The 23,453-nt window shown below is 44.2% G+C and overlaps 1 protein-coding gene across 10 annotated transcripts in view; it reads right to left on the bottom strand.

Annotated features, from left to right (window-relative positions):
• Positions 1-23,453, bottom strand: part of LOC135234362 (protein phosphatase 1 regulatory subunit 12B) — a 39,297-nt gene that overhangs the window by 5,412 nt on the left and 10,432 nt on the right. Inside the window, exons 1-7 of one of the 10 annotated variants that reach the window (XM_064298904.1) lie at positions 15,827-16,512; positions 4,918-4,934; positions 4,250-4,388; positions 3,687-3,791; positions 3,275-3,277; positions 3,188-3,238; positions 2,512-2,562 (exon numbers count right to left, since the gene is read on the bottom strand). In XM_064298904.1, the coding sequence (XP_064154974.1) occupies positions 2,512-2,562; positions 3,188-3,238; positions 3,275-3,277; positions 3,687-3,791; positions 4,250-4,388; positions 4,918-4,934; positions 15,827-15,928 (468 nt within the window). In that variant the 5' untranslated portion in view covers positions 15,929-16,512. The other 9 variants (XM_064298897.1, XM_064298896.1, XM_064298899.1 and 6 more) reach the window with 9 other exon arrangements.

The following is a 23,453-nucleotide window of genomic DNA, read 5'->3' as shown; positions in this document are numbered from 1 at the left end:
ATTCAGGGGATCTAGGGAGTTTTAAAGCGATGTCAAAGGGGGGAAAACTAATTTTGTGGAGGTGGAGACACAATTAATAATAACAGGTTTTTAATGATGCCACTCACTTTTCAGACATTCTACACGACACACACAGGGCAGCCAAAACACTTACGTAGCTCAAGTTCACTGACACTCCCGTCCAATAGTCTGATCTACTAAAAGACTGCTCTCTCCGGAAAATTTATGTGAGACAGAAATGCACAGATCAGAAGAGCTGGACCTCCTGTGACTTTCTGGTCTGCTAGTTGTATGTGACAGAGGAAGTCTGCTGCTTATTCAGTGAGTTGTTTCGGAAGGGCTTCATGGTGAACAGCAGTCGTGCCAAGAACGATTTACCAGCACATAAAACCACTGGGGTTAGCTGTGGTTATGGGGAGAAACCACACCAGACAAGCCCGAAACCACAGAGTTTGAAGTTTGAGGACACAGTCATGGTGAGGAGTTTTACATCTGCTTGCACTTAATGGTAATTTACATAACCTGACACATTACACCTCTCCCAAACACACTGAGGTCACAGAATGGAAAGCAGACAAGTAAAATGAGATATAACCTTTTTAACAGGCACTCAGCGTGAGGCGTTTCATTACGATCTGCATGAGTCCACTGATCGTTTGCCATGCAAAAGTGTGCACAGAAGTAAATGTGAGTGGATGCAAAAACCCAGGCTGAGGTTTTTACCAGTGAAAACCCGACTGACTACAAAACTTCTCATTTCACCTTTTGCACTTGGAGTATTTTAGGAATGCTTTATAAACAAAAATGTGATGTTTCCTATTATTCTTCGAAAATAAGAGGAAAAAACTCTTTATGAATATACAGTATGTGTCAGTGTTAGAAAAATCAGTTTGATAGCAGTCAGAAATTGAATGGATCCCAGTCCTGGATTATTTTATAGCAGTAGCAACAGCATCGGCACCAGCACCCACATGACTACTACAACTGCTAATAATAATAACCACAAATCGTTATTTTTGATGATAAATGATTTTTTCTCATTTGTGAGAAAAAAAAGCCACATTCACAACAAATACTAAGAATTAGCACTTCCTTAACATTGCATCCTGTCTGTTGGTTGGCCAGTGACACGGCCACTTCTGCAGAAAGGAAGATGGCCCTGGTCCAACTCTAACTGTGAGAGTGTTCAGGACACGGTGAAGCGAATGACCGAGAATCCCAGAGAACGGGAGAGAAAAACAAAGAGGCGCTGGCGGTGGTGGGCAGAAAGACAACATGGCCGCTGGGTGTTCAGAGGGGGTGTGCGCGTGAGGAAATGAACACATTTGAGAGGCCCCCACGCCCCCGACCACTCACCGCAGGCCCCCAACATTGTGCTAGCCCGCCTGCCCGCCCTGCTCTCAGGGCTGATAGCCACAGCGAAATCTCACTGGGCCTTCCTGCTGGGGTAACAGTGACAACACGGGGTCAAATACTCACCACTGCCCTCTCCCAACAGGGCAACACACACACACGTGGCTAGATTCAATCTAACATTAATGCTTGTCCTTAACTTTGACCTGGATTCAATCAAAATTTGTCCTTAACTTTAATTCAGAATTAAGTGCAATTGCTCATTTTTTTTCATAAACAGTCGAGCAAGTTCAGCGATCACCAAAATTACCTTGGCAAACTGCTTGTGAAGGCATTTCATTTCAATGACATTTAGAAATTTAGATTTTTTGTAATTTTTACCATCCCCACAAAAATCTCATACCCTAAGCAATAGATTTGAAATTGGTGATCCACAGCATCAGATTTGGACAGGTGTAGTATAATAGAAATGTAATATTATGTATTTATACACCTTAGTGATTTTGCGGTTTACTGACATTAACACAATTTGTAAAAATAAAAACCAATTTACAAACCAATTTGATCTGGATTTTGATGTATCCTGGCAAGAGGCCTAGATCGGGCCTAGAGTGAACTACTCCGCTTTGTGACTGACAAGAATTGGACTTTCCACAGGCACCCAAATCTAATCAGGACAGTACATGTTGCTGGGTCCAATTTTGGAGAGTCCTAAAAAAAATACCTTGCAGCATCTGAGAACACTGTCCAAAATTATCTTTGTATCCTTGTGACACCCTCAAAACAGCTATGCGTTATCCATAACATTATACATTCAAAAAACTGTTCAAATGTATGTACGTCTGCCCTTCTATGACCATACTCTCAGGAACTGAAACATTGTATCACTTCTGTTTTACTTGTCCGCCGGCAGCCAAAGGACGTGCAAGTCAGAACTCCAAGGTGAAGTGGCTGACACAATCGCTGACTAGCCAGAGCCAGAATTAGGTAATTTTGTTCTGCAGCTGTGCTTTGTAGGAGGCCTGGAGGAGGCGAGGTAGGGGGGAGGGAGGTGGGGGATAAGCATGGCTTGTGTCTAATGAACCTGGTGCCCAGCTTACAGTGCTGAGCCAGCAGTGCCAGCCTCAGTGGTGCTCATTATATCTAACTGGACCTCACCTTCAGCTCTTCCTCCATTTCTGAGACCTTTTTCTCCAGGACACGCTTCTCCTTCAGGGGAGAGAAGATAAGGTGCAGTCAGTGCTGCTCCACTCATTTGAATAAGCACCACACCAGACTTACTCAAGACCAGCTTGCTTATTGATGATTTTTTTTTAAGCTTCTGTACCCTGCTATTCAATACATATATTTTAACTTTCTAAGATTAATGTGATATCATATTATAATGAAGTTCAATCAAACCTGCTAAGTCATCACACAGGATATGACTCTTTGCTGAAAGCTTTTTATGGAATGTTTTTCATTTGATCCAGGGGGGTTTTCTTATTTCAAAATATATCTCAAGTCCTGCCCTGAATCTTAATATGGTATAAATAATGAATGCTGTACAGAATGACTGAAAGACATTAGACAAGATGATAAAAGTAGAAGGTGGGAAAACAGAGGCAACACGGTATAAGATTACATAAGTGTAAAAGAATGATGTTATTTTTCAAGAGATGGTAAAGCAAAGTGAAAGCGAGAAGGAAGGGAAAAAAGTGATAATTGAGACAAAAGGTAATGAGAGTAGACAGATGCACAGAGATGCATGAGAATGCTCATTTCCCTGAAGAAGGGGCTAAAGTGAAGCCTGTGCTACCTCTCTCATCATGATATTAACAAGAGGTGAATGTACCCTTTTCTCTGTCTCAAGCACACTGGACCTTTCAGATATTCGGTCCTGTTTCTGAAACACAAGAGCGCACAATTATCAGACAAAGACTTGCTTTGCAGGAAGTTTGTTCCACAAATTCCACAAGCGTAGCTCGGCCTTTCTGTACTGTGGGAAGACAAAATATCTGAATTGCGTTTGTACAAAAGAAAAGAAAATCTTGGAATTCCGGTCGGGTTGTGATACAGCTTCCCTCTGAATGCGAGCCAATAACCAACATGGATGACTGAGCCTTCCTCCGGTTCTAATCTTCCCTGGTGTCTCCTCTTGATCTTCCACTCCCTTGAACATGGTGGAAACATCACGGTTAGCGAGCCACTCGTGCTCCGGCCTGGTCAGTCGTGTGGATAAGGCAGTGCCGGATCCCATTGTTAATGCAGGAAGGGGAAAGGGGGGTCTCAGGCGAAAAGGGGAGCAGAGACGCACTTCAGGGGGTCATAAGTAAAGAGCGGCGGCGGGGCACCTGTGTGACTTTCTCCAGCTGCGTTCGGATGCTGGCCAGCTCCTGCCTGCTGTCCTCCAGCCGGGACTTCAGCTTCTCGTTCTCAGCCAAGGCGTCCTCGTACATCTGCAAAAACACATGCAATCTCAGGGCTGGGAACCAGTAACTGAGGAGGTCCGGAAAACTGGAGCAGCGTTCTGGGATTACCAGAAAAACAAGGAGTTTTTGAACGTTTCTTAGAACACGCCTGCCTGACTTGACTTACTGAGTTTCACAGTCTATTGCAGAAAAAACTTAATTTGAATTCCAAATTCAAATGACAACACATCAGTGTAGTGTTACTGAAGCAAATGTTCCTCTATATACTGTAGGATCCATGATCCCTCTTGCAAGTGGATCAGTGGATGCAGGGCTTTTACAGCAGGACAAGGAATCTTCAAGAATTCCACAAATTTTCCCTTTCAGCACCGCAACCTAGTTTGTCAAATGTAAAAACTCTTCTGACTGGATGACTTTGGAGGGAGGGGCGTAAGACTTGGAGAATAAAGGGGGAACATGGGGAATCACGCAGTGGGTCAGTTCACCTTCTTAAAGTCCTTGGAGCTGGCATCATCGTCCGCCTTGCTCAGCGATGCCAGCCTGTTCTCACGGCGGGTGTAAGAGCTGGTTCGGCCCAACAGCCGGTCTGTGGCACTGTCCCCTGAGCCAGAACCGGAGTCCAGCCTGCAGAGCAGTGGAGAATTCAACAATACGCCACCCCTCTGGAGAGCGGATTTAGGATGAGGTGTCCTCTTCACATCCTAAGCTTATCCATGATGGTTTGAATGGTAAAAATGACCAGCACAAACACTCCCACTATGCAGAACATGAACTATAGAAATTGGCTCTTTACTGTTTGTGATAATCTACAACAGTTAAGCAAATTGGCAAAAATTAACTTACCAAAAGTTTTTTTGTGAAGAAAAAATATAAATCTTTTTATCTCCATCTTGCATAAAGAGTAGGACAAGATGGCAGAATATTTTTTTCCACAAAGAAAGAACACTTTCATTCGAGTAAGAGAAAATCTAAATAGTTCTCTTGCAGCTTCCAAAGAGATTTTACAATTTAAGTGGTGAAATCTCATTGCTGTACACCTTTGACATGGACAGAAAGACAGACAGACAGACAAACATACAGGCGAACATACAAACATATTAAGGCAAATGCAATGACCACAGATCATGAGGTCAAAATGAGAAAATCCACTTACCTAGATGCCCTATCATGCTGCAAACAAAAAGAGAAACAACATGTCACTGAAAAAACAAACTATATGTGAAAGCTGTTATGTAACAGATTTATATTTAAATGCAAAGTTACTATTAATCTGCAGGCTGCAGCATGTAATTCTTAAACAAAAAATGTCAATTCAATGCAAAAAAAGGTTCTGGTCAAAAATACTTCCCTTTGAGGAAAAGGTAAACATAAATAAATAAATATACAAATAAATAATGACAAACAACACTTATATCAACATTACATGTGACAGGAGAAGGGATTGGCAGCACACCAATGACCATGTGATGCACCGCTCACATTCCTGGGACTGGCAGAGTTTGTTCCGTTTATGCCTTTTCAGTAAGCCCCTGTTAATCTCTCAGTGGGTGATTGCTATCAGTGGGTCAATGACATCATGCTAATAAAAGCCCATGTTTATGTCAGACCCTGATTCTCCTGTCACCTACTATTCTGTTTCTATTTAACATTTTCCAATGGATGACTTCGGTGCCCGCTTAGATGATGTGGAAGCCAATGGGGGCCCAAACCCCATTATCCTGGCCAGTTCTGCCATCTCATGGGGCCTAAATTATTCCATGCTGGCCCTAGCTGTCACCCTTGTTATTGACCTTGTGTGCATTGTTTGATTACAAATCTAAAAACTAAAAAGCCAAAACAAGAAAAAAAAGTCATTGTCCCAAACACCATGGAGGTCACAATAAATGCATGTAATGTAAAATGGTTGGGTCATTCTAGACTTGAATGATAGTGACTAGGTCTTTTATGTTTTTGCAGGGACTGAAGAGGCCCAGCAGGGAAAAGCAAGCCTAAGCTGACCACATCCATATCCCTGCTCTATGCCAGCCAGCCGGCCCACGACCCCTACTTTTTCTGCTCAGAGTGAAGTCCATCTTCATGCTATCATAACTACGGCGACATTTGCACATTGTATGGAGCATAACCCCTGCACTCCGACACACCGAGCCTCTCTTCTCTTCTGTGGCAGTCTGAATCAGAGGCCTGCTGATTCTGCTCACTGCTGAGTGAGACGCTGCTTCCTGCTTACGAGTGCCATCAGGAAATCCCACTACTGTGATGCCACCATCCACACCAACAGAGAAAAACCCTCATTTGTCAAGAAGACTATACACCCTTCAAATCGTCTGCACACACACACGCACACATACACACACATGCACGCGCACATGCACGCACACACACACACACACACGGATACATGCACATGCACACACACACACACACACACACACACACACACACACACACACACACACAATGACAGATACACATAGATATGCTTGTAGTGGCTATAGTGGAAATGAAATTGCCTGTCACACACACCAGGAAAAAGTAATTGAGTGCAAAAGCAGTCTCTTGAATCCTTCAGCCCTTGACACAAGATGAATCACCAAATAACCATTTGTGCCAGTTATGTAAAAAATGTGTAAAAAAAAAAAAAAGAAGGTAGAACCATTTAAAATTATTTTTGGAAGCCACCCATTTCCCTTTCTAATATTTTGAACATGGATCCGGCCCGTGATAATCAAGGCCAAAGGACTTTCCCTGTCTGATACTCTGGAGTGAAGGAGCTACAATGCTGGTAGTAAACAATAAAAATATACAGTTCAATGTGTACCTTCAAAGTCAGGTACACAATAACTGCAATTTTGGCACTGACATCTCAGTTGTGTCACTAGAAGGGCAGAGTGCTCAATCAAAATGACTTTGAGAATAGTCTACAAATGATTCATAAAGGATGTTGGAAAAAGCCAAAAGCCCAAACCAAGATTTTATGATTGGAATCATGGATCTATAAAAAAACGTGACAACTGTTGTACTATTGTGTAGTGCATGTGTCAGACCAGTTTCCTCCTGGGCGTTTTACAATGGTGTAATTTCACCATTTCAGGAAGAAAATCTCGATAAATATTTCTCAGAAAGGAAATCTGTGGCTTCTTTTATGTTTCTATATCAGTAGAAGGTAAAACAATAACTGTAAACATTCAATTGTAATAACTACAGTTTTTACAAAATAAAATAAGGGATTATTGCTTTTTTTATCATCCATGTTCATATAGAACATTTGTGCCACTTTTGATGGTTTTTAGATGTTTGAAAGTAGAAGGGAACTGTACGCTTGAAGAGAAAACGTTTTCACCAGCTGCTTCTTTGGCTAGCCTGAAATGGTTCCCCTTGTTTCATCATATTTTATGGTTATTTTTCCTTGGGAACTTGGGACCCCCCAGGTGCTGAAGACAGATCTGTTAAATTTCTGGAATAGTTGTCCAAGCCTACATCGAACTGATGTGAATCCTACAGAATTCACCTGAAGCAGTTCATGTCCTGTTGTAATTCATAAAACCTAGGATCAGGAGAAAGATGTGAGCCAATTATGGGAGGTACACAGATACATTCTGTGGCTCACAGGGCCCGTTTCAAAATTCTATCATGAGGCCCTCTCCTCTCCTTTCACTGCTGCCCCACTAACCACTTGCCTATATGGGCCCACAGAACACTGAATTTTCAACACCACCAAGCTTAAGATGTAAACGCTGAACATTATTCACAAAAAGCTGAAAGCATTGTGTTTGTTATTTCAAGCATTCACATCTCGAATTTTGAAAAACAAACATTAACACATTTAATAAACATTACACGTCCAATGCATGAAGGCTATGCATTTTCATAGCTTTTAGGAAAGGCAAACATTATTGCTTGCTAGCTAGATAGTTATGCAGCAAAGGTTTTGGAGGCATGTCAGTGCTATGTTTGTATCAGAGACAAGTCTAAACATGGAGTGCCTATCAGTAGTATTACATGAGAATATTGTAATATTTAGTTATTTTGTTTACTTTCTGGTAGCTGCCAAGGCTAGCTAGCGTCCACAGATGGATGTAAACAGGAGGTTATAAGCTGGAAGTTTGACATCTATAGTTGTCAAGGACGTTCTCAGGGAAAGGTCAGAGTTCAGGAAAGTACCCGGATGTGCCGTGATGTAACTGCGAATGACAAATGCATGGCTGTTTTCAGGGGAACTTTAATAAATTTGAGTTTAAATCTTACTATTTACTTTTTTAAAAAAATTCTTGTGACCTCTCCGGGCTTCAGGGCCCGTTTCATTTGGAACTGTTGAAGCTGCCGCGGCATGCCTCTAGAGTCACAGGGCATCTCATGGTGGACAGTGATCCTGGAGATTTTGCCTTTTTTGGTGTTGTTTACTCCAGTTTCAGTTTTGTGCATCTCTGACTGTCCCCTTGCCCCTACATTTTCTCACTTGGATCTGGTTCCATCCTGAGCTCATTCGAGCAAGATGGGACAGTTCTGAGAAAGGAGGAGGATTTTTAGGGCATTCTCCCAGGCTGCAGGACAGCTCTTAATCTTCAGGAATGCTGGGAAGATGAAAGCGGGGGCTGAGAGATGCCATAGAGCAGGGATCTCAAGCTCCAGTCCTGGACAGCTGCAATAGCTGCAGGTATTTGCAATTTCCTTTCAATCAGCAGCCAACTTAGGTGTTGGAAACAAGGTCTCAGTCCCATTAATGACTTAAACCAGGCAGTTAAATGCCCAAACACATCATAAACCAGCAGGCAGTGCGGCCCTTCGGGACAGCAGATCCATGTCCCTGCTATGAAGGAATTCTTGGCCCCTCTCAGACGTCCTGCCAGAGGTCACACTTTGGCACCAGGCCTATGTGTGCCTGGCAGGTCAGATTTTGGGGAGAGAGGGCCCCGAACACCCGACAGGGCTTGCTGCTATTAGGCTCTGGAATCGTCTCCTGACTTCTGCCAAAAAACAAAAACAGCAGACGTGTTACATCTGAAAACTGTCTATAGTCTATGGGGTCTCCACAGCCTGAGCCAGCAGTGCAGTTGGAGCATCTACCCCAAATGATGTAATACAAATGATTTCATGAATCATTCCATTCCATAATATTACAGCTATCAAGTTATGAGGAGGCAGTAATGGGTAAAGGACTTGGGTTGTAACACTTTGAGTGCAGGTTCATACCCCAGGCAGGGCATGGATGTTTTCCTCCTTAGCGTGATACCAGAGTCGCTTCGGCGAATATCCGGCCATTTAAAAGGATGATATGTAAACCATGTAAGCTACATACATCAACAAACATGTCATAAGGTCATTATGTAACCACATGCAATACAATGTAATACATATTTGGCAACAACAGGTCATTCAGTCCATACAGGCTTGCCATTTACCTATGAACTCAAGAATACACAGGACTGCATCTTGCCTGGACATGGGCACTCTGCCTCTACTACTAGGCCTGGAAAGCCATTTTACACATTGACAGCTGTCATGTACCAAAGCTATGTGCTTGATTGCTAATGTATATCTACAGAGCTAAGATTTTGTCAGCTCAAAGACATTAGAAACTTCCAGAAAGTGGCTTGTGCCTCTTGTTAACACACCTCACTGCAATCTATATAGGACAGGATATTCCAGTGGAACAGAAGACATTGAAAAAATACAAAAATGCATATAAACGTTAGGGGAACAGAGACAGCTACTGGAAATTGTGTCTGTACTGATGGTGCTGAAGGACAAAAACCTTGCACGAACAAAATATTTTTTTGCATTGGTGAATTATTTTATCATGTTTACATGGCGATAAAAACACACAACATTGTGGTTATAGCAGCAAACTCTAATGGGAATGCTGAGAAACTGACGGCAACAACTCAGGTTAAAAAGCAACAGATGGTGAGAGAGACTGATGGAGGCCCAGCCATTTAATGACTTCATTCAGTGCCATACTAGGGCATGCTCAGCAACCCAGACTGCCTTTCTTGTAGTTCAAAATAAAAGAGAATGTAAAACAAACAGACTTATTGTGCAGCTAACTGCTGCGCTGCTCACAAACCTAGCCTCAAAGCCACGAGCGCTCGCTAATTGGACGTGATGGAGCAGTTGTCCGCGTAAATGACAGAACACAGCTGTTGCTGCAGCAGTTCTGAGGCCTCTACCCAGTGTCTCATTGAGCAGGAATTTGAGCGCCTCTAGTCATCCTGCTCAGTCTCGCATGCCAGCTGAGGACTGGACATGCCTGCCATGCAGGCTTAGCAGGCTAGTCACCTTAGCCTCGAGCCACAGCATTAAACTACTGTGTGTGTGTGTATGTGTATGAGAGAGACTGTGCATATATATGATCATATATACATATATATGTGTATATATGATCACATATATATAATCTTGTGAGTACATATGATGTATGTATGTATGTACGTTTGCATATATGCATTTATTCGCGTATGCGTGTGTCTGTGCATTTACTAAGCATATGTGCATGTGTTTTGAGTGTATGTAAGCTTGCGAGTACATATGATGTGTGTATGTATGTGTGTCTTTGCATTCATGCACATATACGCGTGTTCTGAGTGTGTGTTCACATGCATATGTGTTTGTGTGTGTATATATATATATATATATATATATATACACGCATGAGTGTATCAGTGTGTGAGAACATGTGCGTTTGTGTACATGTATGTGTGTGTCCAGTCATGTGGTGGCTCAAAGCTCCAGCCAAAGTCTCATTGAGTCCAGGCGGCCACCCCTAGTGAGCAGCTCCTCTGTGTAAATATTTATGCTGTGCTTCTGGGGCTGCCTGGCCTTATGTGGTCATAATGCAGACTGCAGCCCCAGCCAGCTGCCAGAGCCCGGCCCTGTCACCCCCAATGAGCGGGAGCCAGAGCCAGGGTCAGCGCTCAGACTGGGGACCCCTCTGATGTAAGCGTTATTTATTATATCCGCCCGTGTGTGGTCCTCCAAGCTCCCCACAATGCACCTCTTCCGGCTCTTTAGTGGAGGGATAATTAATCCCACTCGACGAAACTGAAAGTGCAGTTTCCCCCTGAAGCAGCGGTTTCAGCTTACACAGCTGGGGCCTAAGGCCTGGCCACCATGCTGACAGTCACCCTAGTAGGCCTGACCTCACTCTTTTCCAAACTTTCTTCTTTATCTCCTGCCCAATCTTCCTTTCCCTCACTGTTTTTTTCCCATTACTTCCTCCTTCTGGCACTCCTTTCCTTCTCTTCATTCCCTCTCTCGTTCATTTCATCCTCCCACCTTCCCTCGATCCACGGGTCCCGCAGTGGTGGGCGTGTGCGGTAGCAGCTGAGCCAAACGAAACTCCCGTTCCTCCAGAGGGGTTCGGCACCAATACAGCCCCCTCCTTCCCCCCAGTTCACAGGGGCCTCCGCACCAAGCCAAAGGCCGCCTCCCCTAAAAATGTGATTCCTGCCGACGCCACCTCTTTGGATTGCATTACCCGTAACAGATATGCACATCCGCACCCCTCCCGCATCAGTGACATACCCTCCTAACAATGCACCGTTCAACAGCTGAGGATCATCGAAAATCTTTGCACCAATTAATGTCTAAAGATAACTAGCGAACGGCTAACCCAGACATGTGAGTGAATCTTTTTCAAGTCACTTGTTTATTTTAATCCTTATTTTTGGCCCACAATCTTCATCCATTGTGCTGAGACCAGGCTGAGGCTTGCTGAAAAGGCACTGCATGTGGCGTTGACTGTCAGTGAGCCGAGGCCAGAGTGCAACTACAGGCCATGTCTGTCGCTTCAAGAAGCTTGTATCTGTGAATCTGGCACCTGCTGGCAGTATTCCTGGTCCTCCAATGGGTTCCTCCAAAAAAACCGCAGTGTTTTTGCTTCAAGCTCAGTAAACCATGTAAGGCCTTGCAGCAGCACAGGCACATTCTGCAGAGGTAAAAATAACACTGAACCAGGCTGTCATAAACCCAGATACAGAATGTCAAACTTTGAGATTCTTAATCTCTGTCAGTCCATTTGATAGTGGGCTAGCTTTCCTGGGTCATCCTTGCCCCCCCCCCCCCCGGCAGTGGCTAAGCCCCTGTCTGGTTAATAAGCAGCGGGCCTTTGATAATACCCTCCTACACCTCTGACCTAAAGTTTTGGGCCAGTGCAGACCCTATAGCCAGCGTGTTTGGGCCCTGCTGTGAGTTATATCTCTTAAAGGACTCCTTGGCATGTTCCCTCCCCCCTCGGGAGCTGTCCGAAATCCTTGCCAGCTTTCCCTAACGGAAAATATGAGCATCGCACACCGGAATGACTTTCGATAAACATAACCATAAAAGCCACTGCTGCTTTTCCCAGGCAACTTTCTTTTTTTCTTTTCTTCTTTCTCATTGTCTGCTTTTTTCTGGCCTCGACTTTAAGAAACGCTGGTAGAGTAAACATCTTAAATTAACCTCCCATTAATGTGTTCTTTTTCCCCTCCCTTTGCTACTATCTTGTGTAGTCATCCAGCCATCCATGGGACACTGGCAAGGTCATGGCCGGGCCATTTGTTTCTTCTCATTAAGGGGCATGATGCATGGTTTGTTTCTTTGCATGACGTGTTAGCGTAGCTGTGCACATTCTCTTTTGCTTCTCCTTTTACAGAAATTCCCTGTCCTCCTCTGTAACTAATGAGAGAACAGACTAAAAATAATCACATTGTGGGCTCTCTGTTCTTCAAGGAAAAGAAAGGAAGAAGCTGGGAGTCAACACAGCACTGCCTGCGTCATGGAAACTCCACACCCGAGCTCAAGTGTGGATGTATGGCATGGAAGGGAAGAGGACTCCGTGCAAGAAATGTGGGATTGCTTTCTGGGACTTTTCCCTTAATCGCCGCAGTTCTCTGAGCTGCTATCCTGGAGAGAATGTAAACAAGTGGCGCAATCAAGGTCAGCCCAGCTGCCCAAGCCTCGGAAGGCCGAAATAAACACATCTCACTTCCACGGTGTGTTTTAAGGCCTGTTTTGCTCAGGATTTCACGTCAGATTTGTATGTACCCCCTAAATGACCACAGTCCTAGACCTGTGCCACAAACAAACTGTCCTCAGCTGGAAAGTGCTTGAGACAGCAAGCGAGTACACGAGAGAGAAAGAGAGAGAGAGAGAGAGACCCAACAGTTGAACAGCATAAAAACAGGAAGGTGGCAGAGGAATGTCGGTACTGATCCAAACGGCTTAATCAGCTAAAAGGTTATGCAGCCAAAGCAAAGTACAACCTTAAAACAGGTATGCTGTACCCTCACAAATACCATTAAACACCTCAACCACTAATGCAGCAGCATGTCAGTGAGTCACCGGAGCTAGTTGAAATGAGATGGATTTCTATAAATCCTCAGAATGCTACTTTTACAGAGATAAGGTGTTTGGGATTAATCAGGATTAGGCTACCACAGAACAGAGGAGATGGTGATTGGTGCTGCGAGGTTCTGAGGTAGAAATGCGTTTAATCAGTGAGCGTGTTTAATCAGTCCCTGATTAGTGCAGATGACCCATGATCTAGATCCTGATGAAGATCCTGGGTTGGAATAGTGATGTTCACAGTTTAAAATATCGTGATGGTTCTTCTTTCAGTAAGTAAAAACCAGGAAATATATTGTTTACAAAATCGGCATTTATAATCTTGCTCTATAAGGACTCATTCATTTGGTGTGTGTTTGGGGATGTAATGTTGCTTACCGTAATCTAAAAGTAAATAATTAATGCCAGCATCTAACTATGCAGAAATTACCACAGTTCTTCTGTGTCTAATTGTAGTAGAAGAAGGGGTCTTATTATTAGTTTGCTTTGAAGACTCAAAGGTCTAGTCTGATGTCATTTTGCCCTTTGGGGCCCCCAGTAGCCAGTAATAAAAATAAACACACACACACACACATGCACAAACACACACACTCAAATTACATGTCTAGCAAGCTATCTTACTAGATAAGTGCTGCTGTGCTTCTTACACTGAATTCATTAGATGTTGGCATTTTGTGCATGAGCATGCAAGTGCATGCTCATAAGAGATATACAAAGAATAAAAGGCTTCCCGTGTTATTAGTTTGAGTCTGTTCTCTCATAGGCAATTGATATTGCATAGCACAGAATACATTGTGCTCTCCTCTATTGTCAATGCAGATTTGTGGTCAAATACAGCTAGTAACAGAAGCAAAATGTGTGCACTTCTCCATTTCCCCAGACCTGGCTAGACAAATACTACAACAGAACAGCATATGTTCTGATTAGTATTCTCTGCCAGTATGTGTATTCACTGATATATAATCCAACAGTTTTTTTCCCTGCTACCTTGGCCATGGCCATAGCACGAACCATATATCTGCTGATGGGGGTTTGGTTTATTTTACATTTTTCATTTTATAGACCAGTTATGAACCCAGATATTTTTGCAAGCTCCTAGCACCAATTACAGTTTAGCTAATTATACTAATCTGGCTTCCTAATTTAATTCCAATAAGGGAAAAGTACATTCTTTGGGGTTTTCTAGCTGTCCAAGTGCACATTTTCATTAGATTCAAAAAGTGGCAAACTGTAAGAGGAACTCTGTACTCTACAGCTTGCTGCTATTCTAAAAACCGAAGGGATCTTTGGTTTGTAATCTGACCAAATTAAACCCAGGGGACGCATTTATCAGTCAGGATCAGAAACAGCCTTTCTGGGAATTAGAATCTATTACCATGTGAGCTGTCCCTGGACTTCATGCTCATTTTCAAAAGTTCCAACTATGGACACACACAAAGTGCACACACTCAAAATGTGAATATTTTGTGCGTGGCAGGAAGCTCGACCATAATGTCCTGAAATATTTTTTCTGATACTAACAGACTAAACGCCTCAGTGGTTGAGTTTATGTGAGTTCTAACGTGAGCTACATCAAGGCAGGGTCTTTCGCCTCCCACAGAAGTCACTGGATGACACTTACTTCCCTTGATTTGGTGTCAAGGGATTTGCTAAAGCTATTTCTTTGATCCATGCCAATACACGCAATAGTCAACAAAACTATCAAAGATAAGGGAAACAAACTAAAATAAGTGATTTCCTTTACTGCTGTTTTTATATACTTTTATCTACAAAATACATCACTCACACAGAACTATGCATACTAATATTATCTTAATCTTAGATAACATAGTCTATGATATCTTAAAGTATACTCATATATTTATATTTTATATACACTCTTATCCAGGCAAACACAGTTTACTTGTAGTTGTATATATCATTAATCCAATCTGGGTAACATACTGAAGCATCTGCAACAAAAGCATCCAGCACAGGATTAGAACCTGCAACCTGTGAGCTCAAAACCAAATGGACTGTACTACACTGCCATGTCACTCAACCATCCTCAGGCACTAGTGTACGGACACGTGCACAAATTGTTTCCACTTCAAATTATACTTAAATAATCATTTAAAATGTCAACTTGCTTGTTACAAAGCACCTGTCAATTCAGCCTAAAATTTCCACAAGTTCTTTTATGTTTCCAAAAGTTTCAGTCATGCCTGTGTCTTGCCTTGCCAAGGATGAAAAACAGGTATTGGCTACTGTTAAAATCCACGAATCACATTTTTTGTAATCTCTACACTGAAAGAGATTAATGATTTTATTTCTCAATACTTAGGAGAAATGCTTGATTCTTGCAGTCTTGCCATGCTGAAAAACAATTACAGGCTACTGTTAAAATCCCCCCCTTATCCAACTTACACTCTTGGCACAAACAGCTACATCCTGTTGCTTACATCAGGGCAAGTGGAGCCAAATCAAAGTAACTTTGTGCATTCAGTACATACCGAAAAAAGCCGTTAAATCACCCCATTTAATAGTCCCCATTCGCACAAGTGGCGTTTCAGGGCACGTAACCGTGTTCCACATCAGCTTGTTGTCCTTATTAGCATCCGCACATGGCTCTGTTTACACGCACAGCTCTACCCAGCAGCCCCCCAGCAGATGACAGATGCAGCGTTTCAGAATCAGCCGTGCCCTCGGCCAGGGCGCATGTGCGGGAGGTCTTGGGGGGTAAACAAAAGCGTGTGCCTTACTCTGAAACTCTTGGCGGTGGGGGAGGGCGAAGAGGGCGGCGAGTCCGACAGAGACTTTCTGGTGCGGGTCAGCTCCTTGGTCCGGGGGTACAGAGACGACATGGCTCCTTCTTCTGGTCCGGGGAGCGACGGCGGAAAAAAGCGCGATCCACGCGGGCGCTAGGCTGTGGCAGCGAAGAGCGGCATAACAACGCCCCCGCCCACTCTTCCTCTCGTGTTGTTGGGAGCGCAGCGGACAGGTGAGTGGCGCTCACAGGGAGAGGGCGAGTGCAGGGAGGTCGCGGAGGGCTGGAGCGCGACCGAGAGCGAGCGACGGGCCGAGGAACTCTTCTTCCTGAGAGAGCTGACAGCACTCTGGCCATTAAACAGAAATGAAAATAATCACAGCAGCTCTCTTCCTATGCCTCTCCCCTCTCTCCCCCCTCTCTTTCTTTCTCTCTCTCTCTCTCTTCCTCCCCCTCTCTCTCCCTCCCTGTCTCACTCACTCATGCTCACTCTCTGTTGCTATCCTCCCGTTCTCTCACTCACTCTTTTTATGTCAGTCTCTCTCTCACACACACATACAAACACACTCAAGCATTCATTGCTCTAAGAGGAAATGAGGAATCAGCCCGTTTTAGCCTGTGAGGTATTTGAAACCCCTTCAGTGTTCTCATGCTGCAAGACCTTCCTCCAACACACACTCATTTATGCATGCACACACACACACACACACACACACATAAAAGGAGAGGGGAGGGTTGATTTCCCTCCCACCCCACCCGGTTAAGATCTCAGTGCTTACTCTACATATCAACAAATAAGACAAGCTCCTCCCAAGCCCTCTTGTCTCTTTTCCTGTCTCACACTCACTTGCTGATATTCTCCCTTACTCTCTCTCTCACTCTTTCTAATTGTCTGTCTCTCTCTTCCATAGTATCTTTGTCAACTGCTCCTCTCTATCTCCCTGTCTCTCTCTCCCCCCCCCTCTCTCTCTCTCAGCTCTGACATGGCTGTGTGGCAGGATGCCAGGGCTCTAGCAGTTCTTGTGCTCTCGGCTGAATCTGTCCACTGATAGGAATGAGGAGGGGTGGGGCGGGGGGAGGACAATGCCTTATATGTCCACTGGCAGATGTAGGAGGGTGAAATGGCTGCCACAGTGGCTGGAGGTTAACGCTGAGGGTTAAGTTGTACTGCGCATCCCTTCCCCAATGCCCCCCCCACCCCCACTCCAAATGGGCAGTTTACCCAAGATGCTCCAGAAACCCCAGTATCCCTGCATGCTGGGATTTGATTGGACCTGTTTTTCTCCCCCTGGGAATCTGCTTCTGAACTGCCACTTTCTGAGCCTGAGCTGGAAGGCAATGATCCAAAATTGCAACAACCAAGCAGCCGGTCTCATAACCACCAGGGAACGTGGTCCACACTGAGAGCTGCCTGGGACTGCAGAACAGCTCCGCTTCTCTCACAGACAAGCGCTACCATTGGCCCCTCTGTGTTAGGGAATGGCGAAACTGGATATTTAAAGCTCTGCGAACATTCCAAACAGCCTCTGATCAAACTGACATGCTGTTTGTCCCCCATCAGCCCTGCGTTAGCACGCCAGTGGTAATATCATCTGTTCGAAAGTCAAGGCCTCCTTGATTAGGTAGTGCTAGATAGCGCTTTTTGGCAACACTCAGCTGCTCCTAACACTGCGTGGGACAAGGCCCTCGCCTCAAATCCGCAGAGGCAGGGAGCTGTAAATACAGCTGAAAATAAGGGAAAGCACTGCAATGCTCCCATCGTGCACGACCAGAGAGAGGCACCCCACCCCCCCACTCCCCTCGGAGTGTAAAAGGCTAAAGTCAGGCAGGTCTGTTCCCTTATATAGACAGGTTAGAGAAGCAGCAGCATTAGAGCTGAAAAGCGCTTATCTATTCCCATCTCCTTAGCAGGAAGGGGATAAAAAGAGCTCTGAGCCTGTATTCATAAAGACACTCAGCAGGAGTGCTGTCCTAAGATCAATGTGTGCCCTTTAGCTCATAATGAAGAAGGCCAGGACAGGCAGAGGAAACTAGATCAACACTCCTGCCCAGAGACCTGTGAATATGGGCCCTGGAGCTCCTTCCCAGAGTTTTGATACTGTACTGTACTAAAGTCTGCGCCTTTTCATTTTAAAGTAAAGTCTGAGGCTGACACATCCATGCATACACCAGTGGAGCCCAGGCTGAAGATATCCATAAAAGATGATGTGGCTTCCTCAACAGAAACTGTTGAGCATCTGCAAAGTGCTGAGACTTTCTGCTCAACTTGTTTAGACAAAGAACATGTTTTCTGCTTTGTTTTGCTTTGAGACCTCATTGCACAGAGTGAGTTCTGTCTTGCAGTGACCTATAGTGGCCTTTTCCCTCTCCCACTCCCCCTGGCCATTTTAGAGAGGGTCTTGAGAGGCTGTGTTAGCGGGAGGTTTTTCAGCTGGTTCGGCAGCCCCCTCACAAAAACCACATCTGCGGGGCTTGAAGAGACTGTTTCTCCTTAATGACTTTCCATATGGAACTCTTTCGTGCACTGCATGGCGGGCAGCGTTAAAAAAAAAAACTTTCTTGCTCTTTTAGAGCGGACGGCCGACGAAGAAGAAAGAGCTACGGCTACATCAGCAAGCCGCCTGACGTGACCAAACACAGCGAGGGCCTCTGTTTGACGATTAACATCAAAGCCCGAGCTGTCAAGCCAGCAATGTTAACGAATCCCTGGGAGTCGCAAATCATAACCGCGGCATGCATTCATTTCGGAGTCTGAGGGACTCTACAGCTGTCTTGAGAAACGCCCCAATTTCACGCTCCAAACATCCGTGCCTTGAAAGGGCTCTGCTATCGGGCTCACTCAGGGTCTTGGGCGGAACGTGGGTGGAGGCATTCATGTCGAACATGTGGGGTACTGATGGCACACACTTTTCAGGGGGAGGTCCTGAAGGATGTATCGTCCACGACATCCAATCAAGATCCTCTTCCGGCACATGCCCTGTGCATTTGAGCAGTGTCTCTGACAGAGAAGCAGCATCTGAACATTTCCCCAACACTCTCTCTCCTCCTGAGGCCTACATCCACCCACGACATCTCTGTCCAATTTCCTGCTTTCCCTGATCCGTCAAGGTCTTCAGTGTCTTCACAGGGGGCAGCTCTCTGCCCCATGGCTCAGCCCAGACTGGTGCAGGTCCTGCAGTGTCAGGGCCTGATGCCACTGTCCAAGGGGGTAATCTCAACCCCTCCAGCGCGCTGTGGCTGGCCCATCCTCAGTGAAAAGAGTGAGACCCGAAGAGCTTGTGTCTGGGGAAGAAGGTGGTTTGAAGGGAAGGAAGGCCGACAGGAAGTAAGCTTTGTCTGCTTCGTCAAAAGTAAACAGTGACAGACTCTCAGGGCAGGGGAGGGTGGGGGCTCTCATTCCCTAACCCCCCCCCCCCCCAGTAAAATTCACCATGGAAGCCCGATGAAAGGTCAGGTTTCCTCTGAGGGTCTGAGTCAGTCCTGCTTTGTAGGCCCTGTTTTCATTCACCACATGTGTTTGCTGCTGTGGGCTGTGAGCTTTGAGCCTGTGGACCTGAGAGGCTGCTCTTTCCTGCTGGGCACAGACATACAAGCTCTGGCTGTAGCCCAAATACACACACTCTCACACACACACACACAATTGCGTGAATGCACACACGCACGCGCACACACACGCACACACGCACACACACACTCCCACGCATGCACCCATAGGGAGATTCAATCAAACAGATTTTGACCAAGTAATTCAACTGCAGTTCAACCAAATCAAAACAAACCATAAATCCAAACTCGAATCCTAATAAAGTCTGCTTTGTTCTTTGTATCTGCGATTGATTGGTCAGATTGCAAGCGTGTTAAATTCTGGTCCAAGTTCTCTATAGCACAAGACGATACCAAACCTTAGGGAAATACACTGTGTTGATACTTCAAAATGAAATTCAATGTAATAACAACAAAGAAGTTCATTTTCTTTCATCGGTTGGCATTCATAAAATACTACTAGGACAAGGTCAGTTCTTGTATTCAAGGTTTCGTTTTATTTCCTCCAATGTTAACTTGGCTAGACCTTTTATGCTGGATTTTTCAGTCCTGTTTTAGTTTAAATCAAAAAGAACTGGGTCCTGGGCATTGATTACTTGGTAAAACCCAATTTTCATTGGCAAGAATATCTTGCATCAGGGTGCAAAGGAGACTTTACTGTGATACTGTGCCAGAATTACACAATAAGGTTTTGAGTTGATTGAATTGCATATGGCCTTAAACTGGATAAGGATGTTTGATTGAATCTGGGTGACAGTCTTTCTCCCACTTCTCCCCTTCTCTCACATACACAAACATTAAATACAGCTAGAATTGCAGAATATATTCAGACAAATATCATTATAAAAATAGATTCATATCTTAGTTGCAGAGAAGACACATTCATGACTTTGCTGGCCTAAATAATGAAAATAAATACAAAAATAAAAACCACAAATGCTGACAAGTGTTTCTGCAATTTTCACAGAATATATTTTACATTAGTTAAAACATAGGGCAGGACTCAATTTCAGTGAAAAGAACCAACAAAAATATTTTAAAATAACAATACTTAATTCCTATAGGGCCTGCAAACAGACGGAGGCCAAAGACTCACAGCTTTCAAGCTGTTATTTTTAATAGAACTGAGTGACGTCTTTGAGTGGTGACTCCTCCACATCTGCAATCACTCACTGGAGGAGTACTGTGCGTGAATGTGCAAGCTCACTGAAGCATTACCCCCACCCTAAAGATCAGACGGGGCACCTACACAAAGCACGCCCGCTATTTCAGTTCATTCTTATGTATTATACACACACTTTATTATTATTAGCATTAGCATTTGTAGGTCAATTATGCTTGCATTGGGCATGAAAAGCTTTTGTTTTTGTAATGTTCAAAGTGAAACATAGTTTAGTAGTATTGGTACTAATTGTGGCAGCACATAATGTTTCATTTTGTTTTGAGTGAATAAGAAAAAATAACAAATAGCTAATTTAAGATTAAATTGTAACTCAAAATAACATACCACAACTTTTCAATTAAGATACCTAAAAAGGCCATCCCCCTAAAAGAATACACAAAGTACATATTTCTACCATGATGAGAGGCATGTGTGTGAAACCGTGGGAGGGGTCACTGAACGCCCTCTCAGTGCTCCTGAAAAGAATGGCAGCCTGCTTAGTAACCAAAGCAGAGGCCTTTGGCAGTAATGGGGAGTGTGCGTCTGGAGGGGGTGCACTGGAGGCAGAGATTATTACAGTCAGATATAGGCTGAGTCTGTACTGAGGGCCGATTGTGTTTCAGTCGGGCCATTTGCAGCGGGAACACAGCTGAGTGGGGACAGACCCCACGTGCGCAGTGCGGGGGAATCCAGCTCACCCCATCTGGGGGGCCCCGTCCATAACGGCCCTGGCGTCTCCGCTCACCCATGAACCCACTCCCCCCCGCGTGCCCTGTTTACACTGCCTCCCTGCCTCCTGCCCCCATCGCATCCAGCACCACGTTTGGCAAACCACGTAGGCGTAATGGGTATGGACCTGGGCTTGTAAATCAGCGGTTTCTACTCCCAAATCCCAAGTGGAGCACTGTTGTTGTACTGTAGTTCTTGACCTAAACTGCTTCAGTAAATATCCAGCTTTGTAAAGGTGGCTGTGTGTTTGTGTGTGTGTAAATAGGGTTCAACAAAAATGGGGGAACTATGAATAAAAAGGGCTACAATTCCTACATGGATCACCTGTTATGGAAGCTCACGTTCATTGTTTAATTTCAAATCCAATGTCCTGCAGGAATCATCAGACAAGCCTTTTCTGAAGTCTCCAGTGAAGGCTGTCTCATTCCTGGCATACCCCAGCGAGACAGGCGGCTTTGCCCTGGAAAGAATGCGTAGGCGGAGGGCAGATGGTTCAGACGCAGAACCCACCGAATGAAACAATGCGGCGCGCTGAGTTGTTCACACTTTCTAGAGCCAGGTACAACTCTCTAGAGCCAGGTACAACTCTCTAGAGCCAGTCACAACTCTCTAGAGCCAGGTACAACTCTCTAGAGCCAGGTACAACTCTCTAGAGCCAGGCACAACTCTCTAGAGCCAGGTACAACTCTCTAGAGCCAGGCACAACTCTCTAGAGCCAGGTACAACTCTCTAGAGCCAGGCACAACTCTCTAGAGCCAGGTACAACTCTCTAGAGCCAGGTACAACTCTCTAGAGCCAGTCACAACTCTCTAGAGCCAGTCACAACTCTCTAGAGCCAGGTACAACTCTCTAGAGCCAGGTACAACTCTCTAGAGCCAGGTACAATTCTCTAGAGCCAGGTACAACTCTCTAGAGCCAGGTACAACTTGAAGGTGGACAGCCTGAACGCAGGGCAGCACACTCTTTCGTGTACGTGTATGTCTGCGTTTTTTAGTTATTCCCTTTTACTTCTGTGTGCACTTATTCTACGTTGCTTTGGATAAAAGTGTCTGCCAAATAAATGTAATGTAATGTGTGTTTGTGTGTGTCAGACCTGGATCACAAGCTGCCACCCAGTAATATGCTTTCAGGTTATTTAGGACTTTTCCTTACATATGTCTGTCCATTTGCTAAGCAATATTTCTTTCCTGAACATTCTCAGGGTTTTGCAGGATGGATTTCAAATTTGACTGGCGCCTAAAATGTTAAAGTACCTTCATTGTGGTCTGTGTTCGGCGCTACAACAAAACAAGAACCCTCCCATATATATATATATATATATACACGCCAACCGCACGCAAACGTACACGCACTTTAGTATTGATTTTCATGATGCTAGACACATATTCTTGAGGTACTCCCTTTTTTATTAACTTCATGGGTTAACTTGATTCATTATTAACTTCAACCAATTTATCTGCTATTCTTCCATGTGACCATATTTATTAATTAATGCACACTGGAGTTGTGATCTCCTGTCTGCAAACTGCACCTTGATTGAATGCGATGATGCTATCCATCAGTGGCATTGATTGTTCTATGAATGCTTTTATCTTTGACCTTAGACACTTACATACTCTATAGAGGATGACCATTTGCAGCGAAAACCGTTGTTATCCTATCTATCCTACTTGTACTTTGTACTTTGCACATTTTTCAATTAAAATACTGAAACCTTCTATAATTGTCTGGTCTCTTTTGTCAAGAGTGTGAACACATTTATGACCTCTCTTTTTTGCCAGTAAAAATTTCTTTTAGCATAATTTACAGAGTGCAAAAACTTTTTTCCCCTTAACTTTGACCCTTGCTTTGACAATTATTCAATATAAATATGATGACCAGCATAAAATGTATTTTATAATCTTATATTCTTTTAGTCTTCTTGATTATTATGAATGTGGTTGTGTTCTGAATATCTCTAACCATATCTAACCATATCTCTATCTCTAATCTCTGACAGTAGGATTAATTTCACCCATGTCTACAATACATTTCAGAAACAGAAACCGTCGACAGTAAAGTTAATTTTTAGAGAGCAATGTCTGCCTGATGTAATATGCACTGCTCATAAGTTTCAATATTTTTTGTGAAAGAAAAACTGAATTTGAGGGGTGCAGGTTAATTACACAAATACATAACAATAAGTGAC

Source organism: Anguilla rostrata, chromosome 11 (genome assembly GCF_018555375.3).
Source record: "Anguilla rostrata isolate EN2019 chromosome 11, ASM1855537v3, whole genome shotgun sequence".
Classification (NCBI taxonomy): domain Eukaryota; kingdom Metazoa; phylum Chordata; class Actinopteri; order Anguilliformes; family Anguillidae; genus Anguilla; species Anguilla rostrata.
Note: the sequence above shows the minus strand (reverse complement) of the source record. Positions and strands in the feature narration are given on the sequence as shown.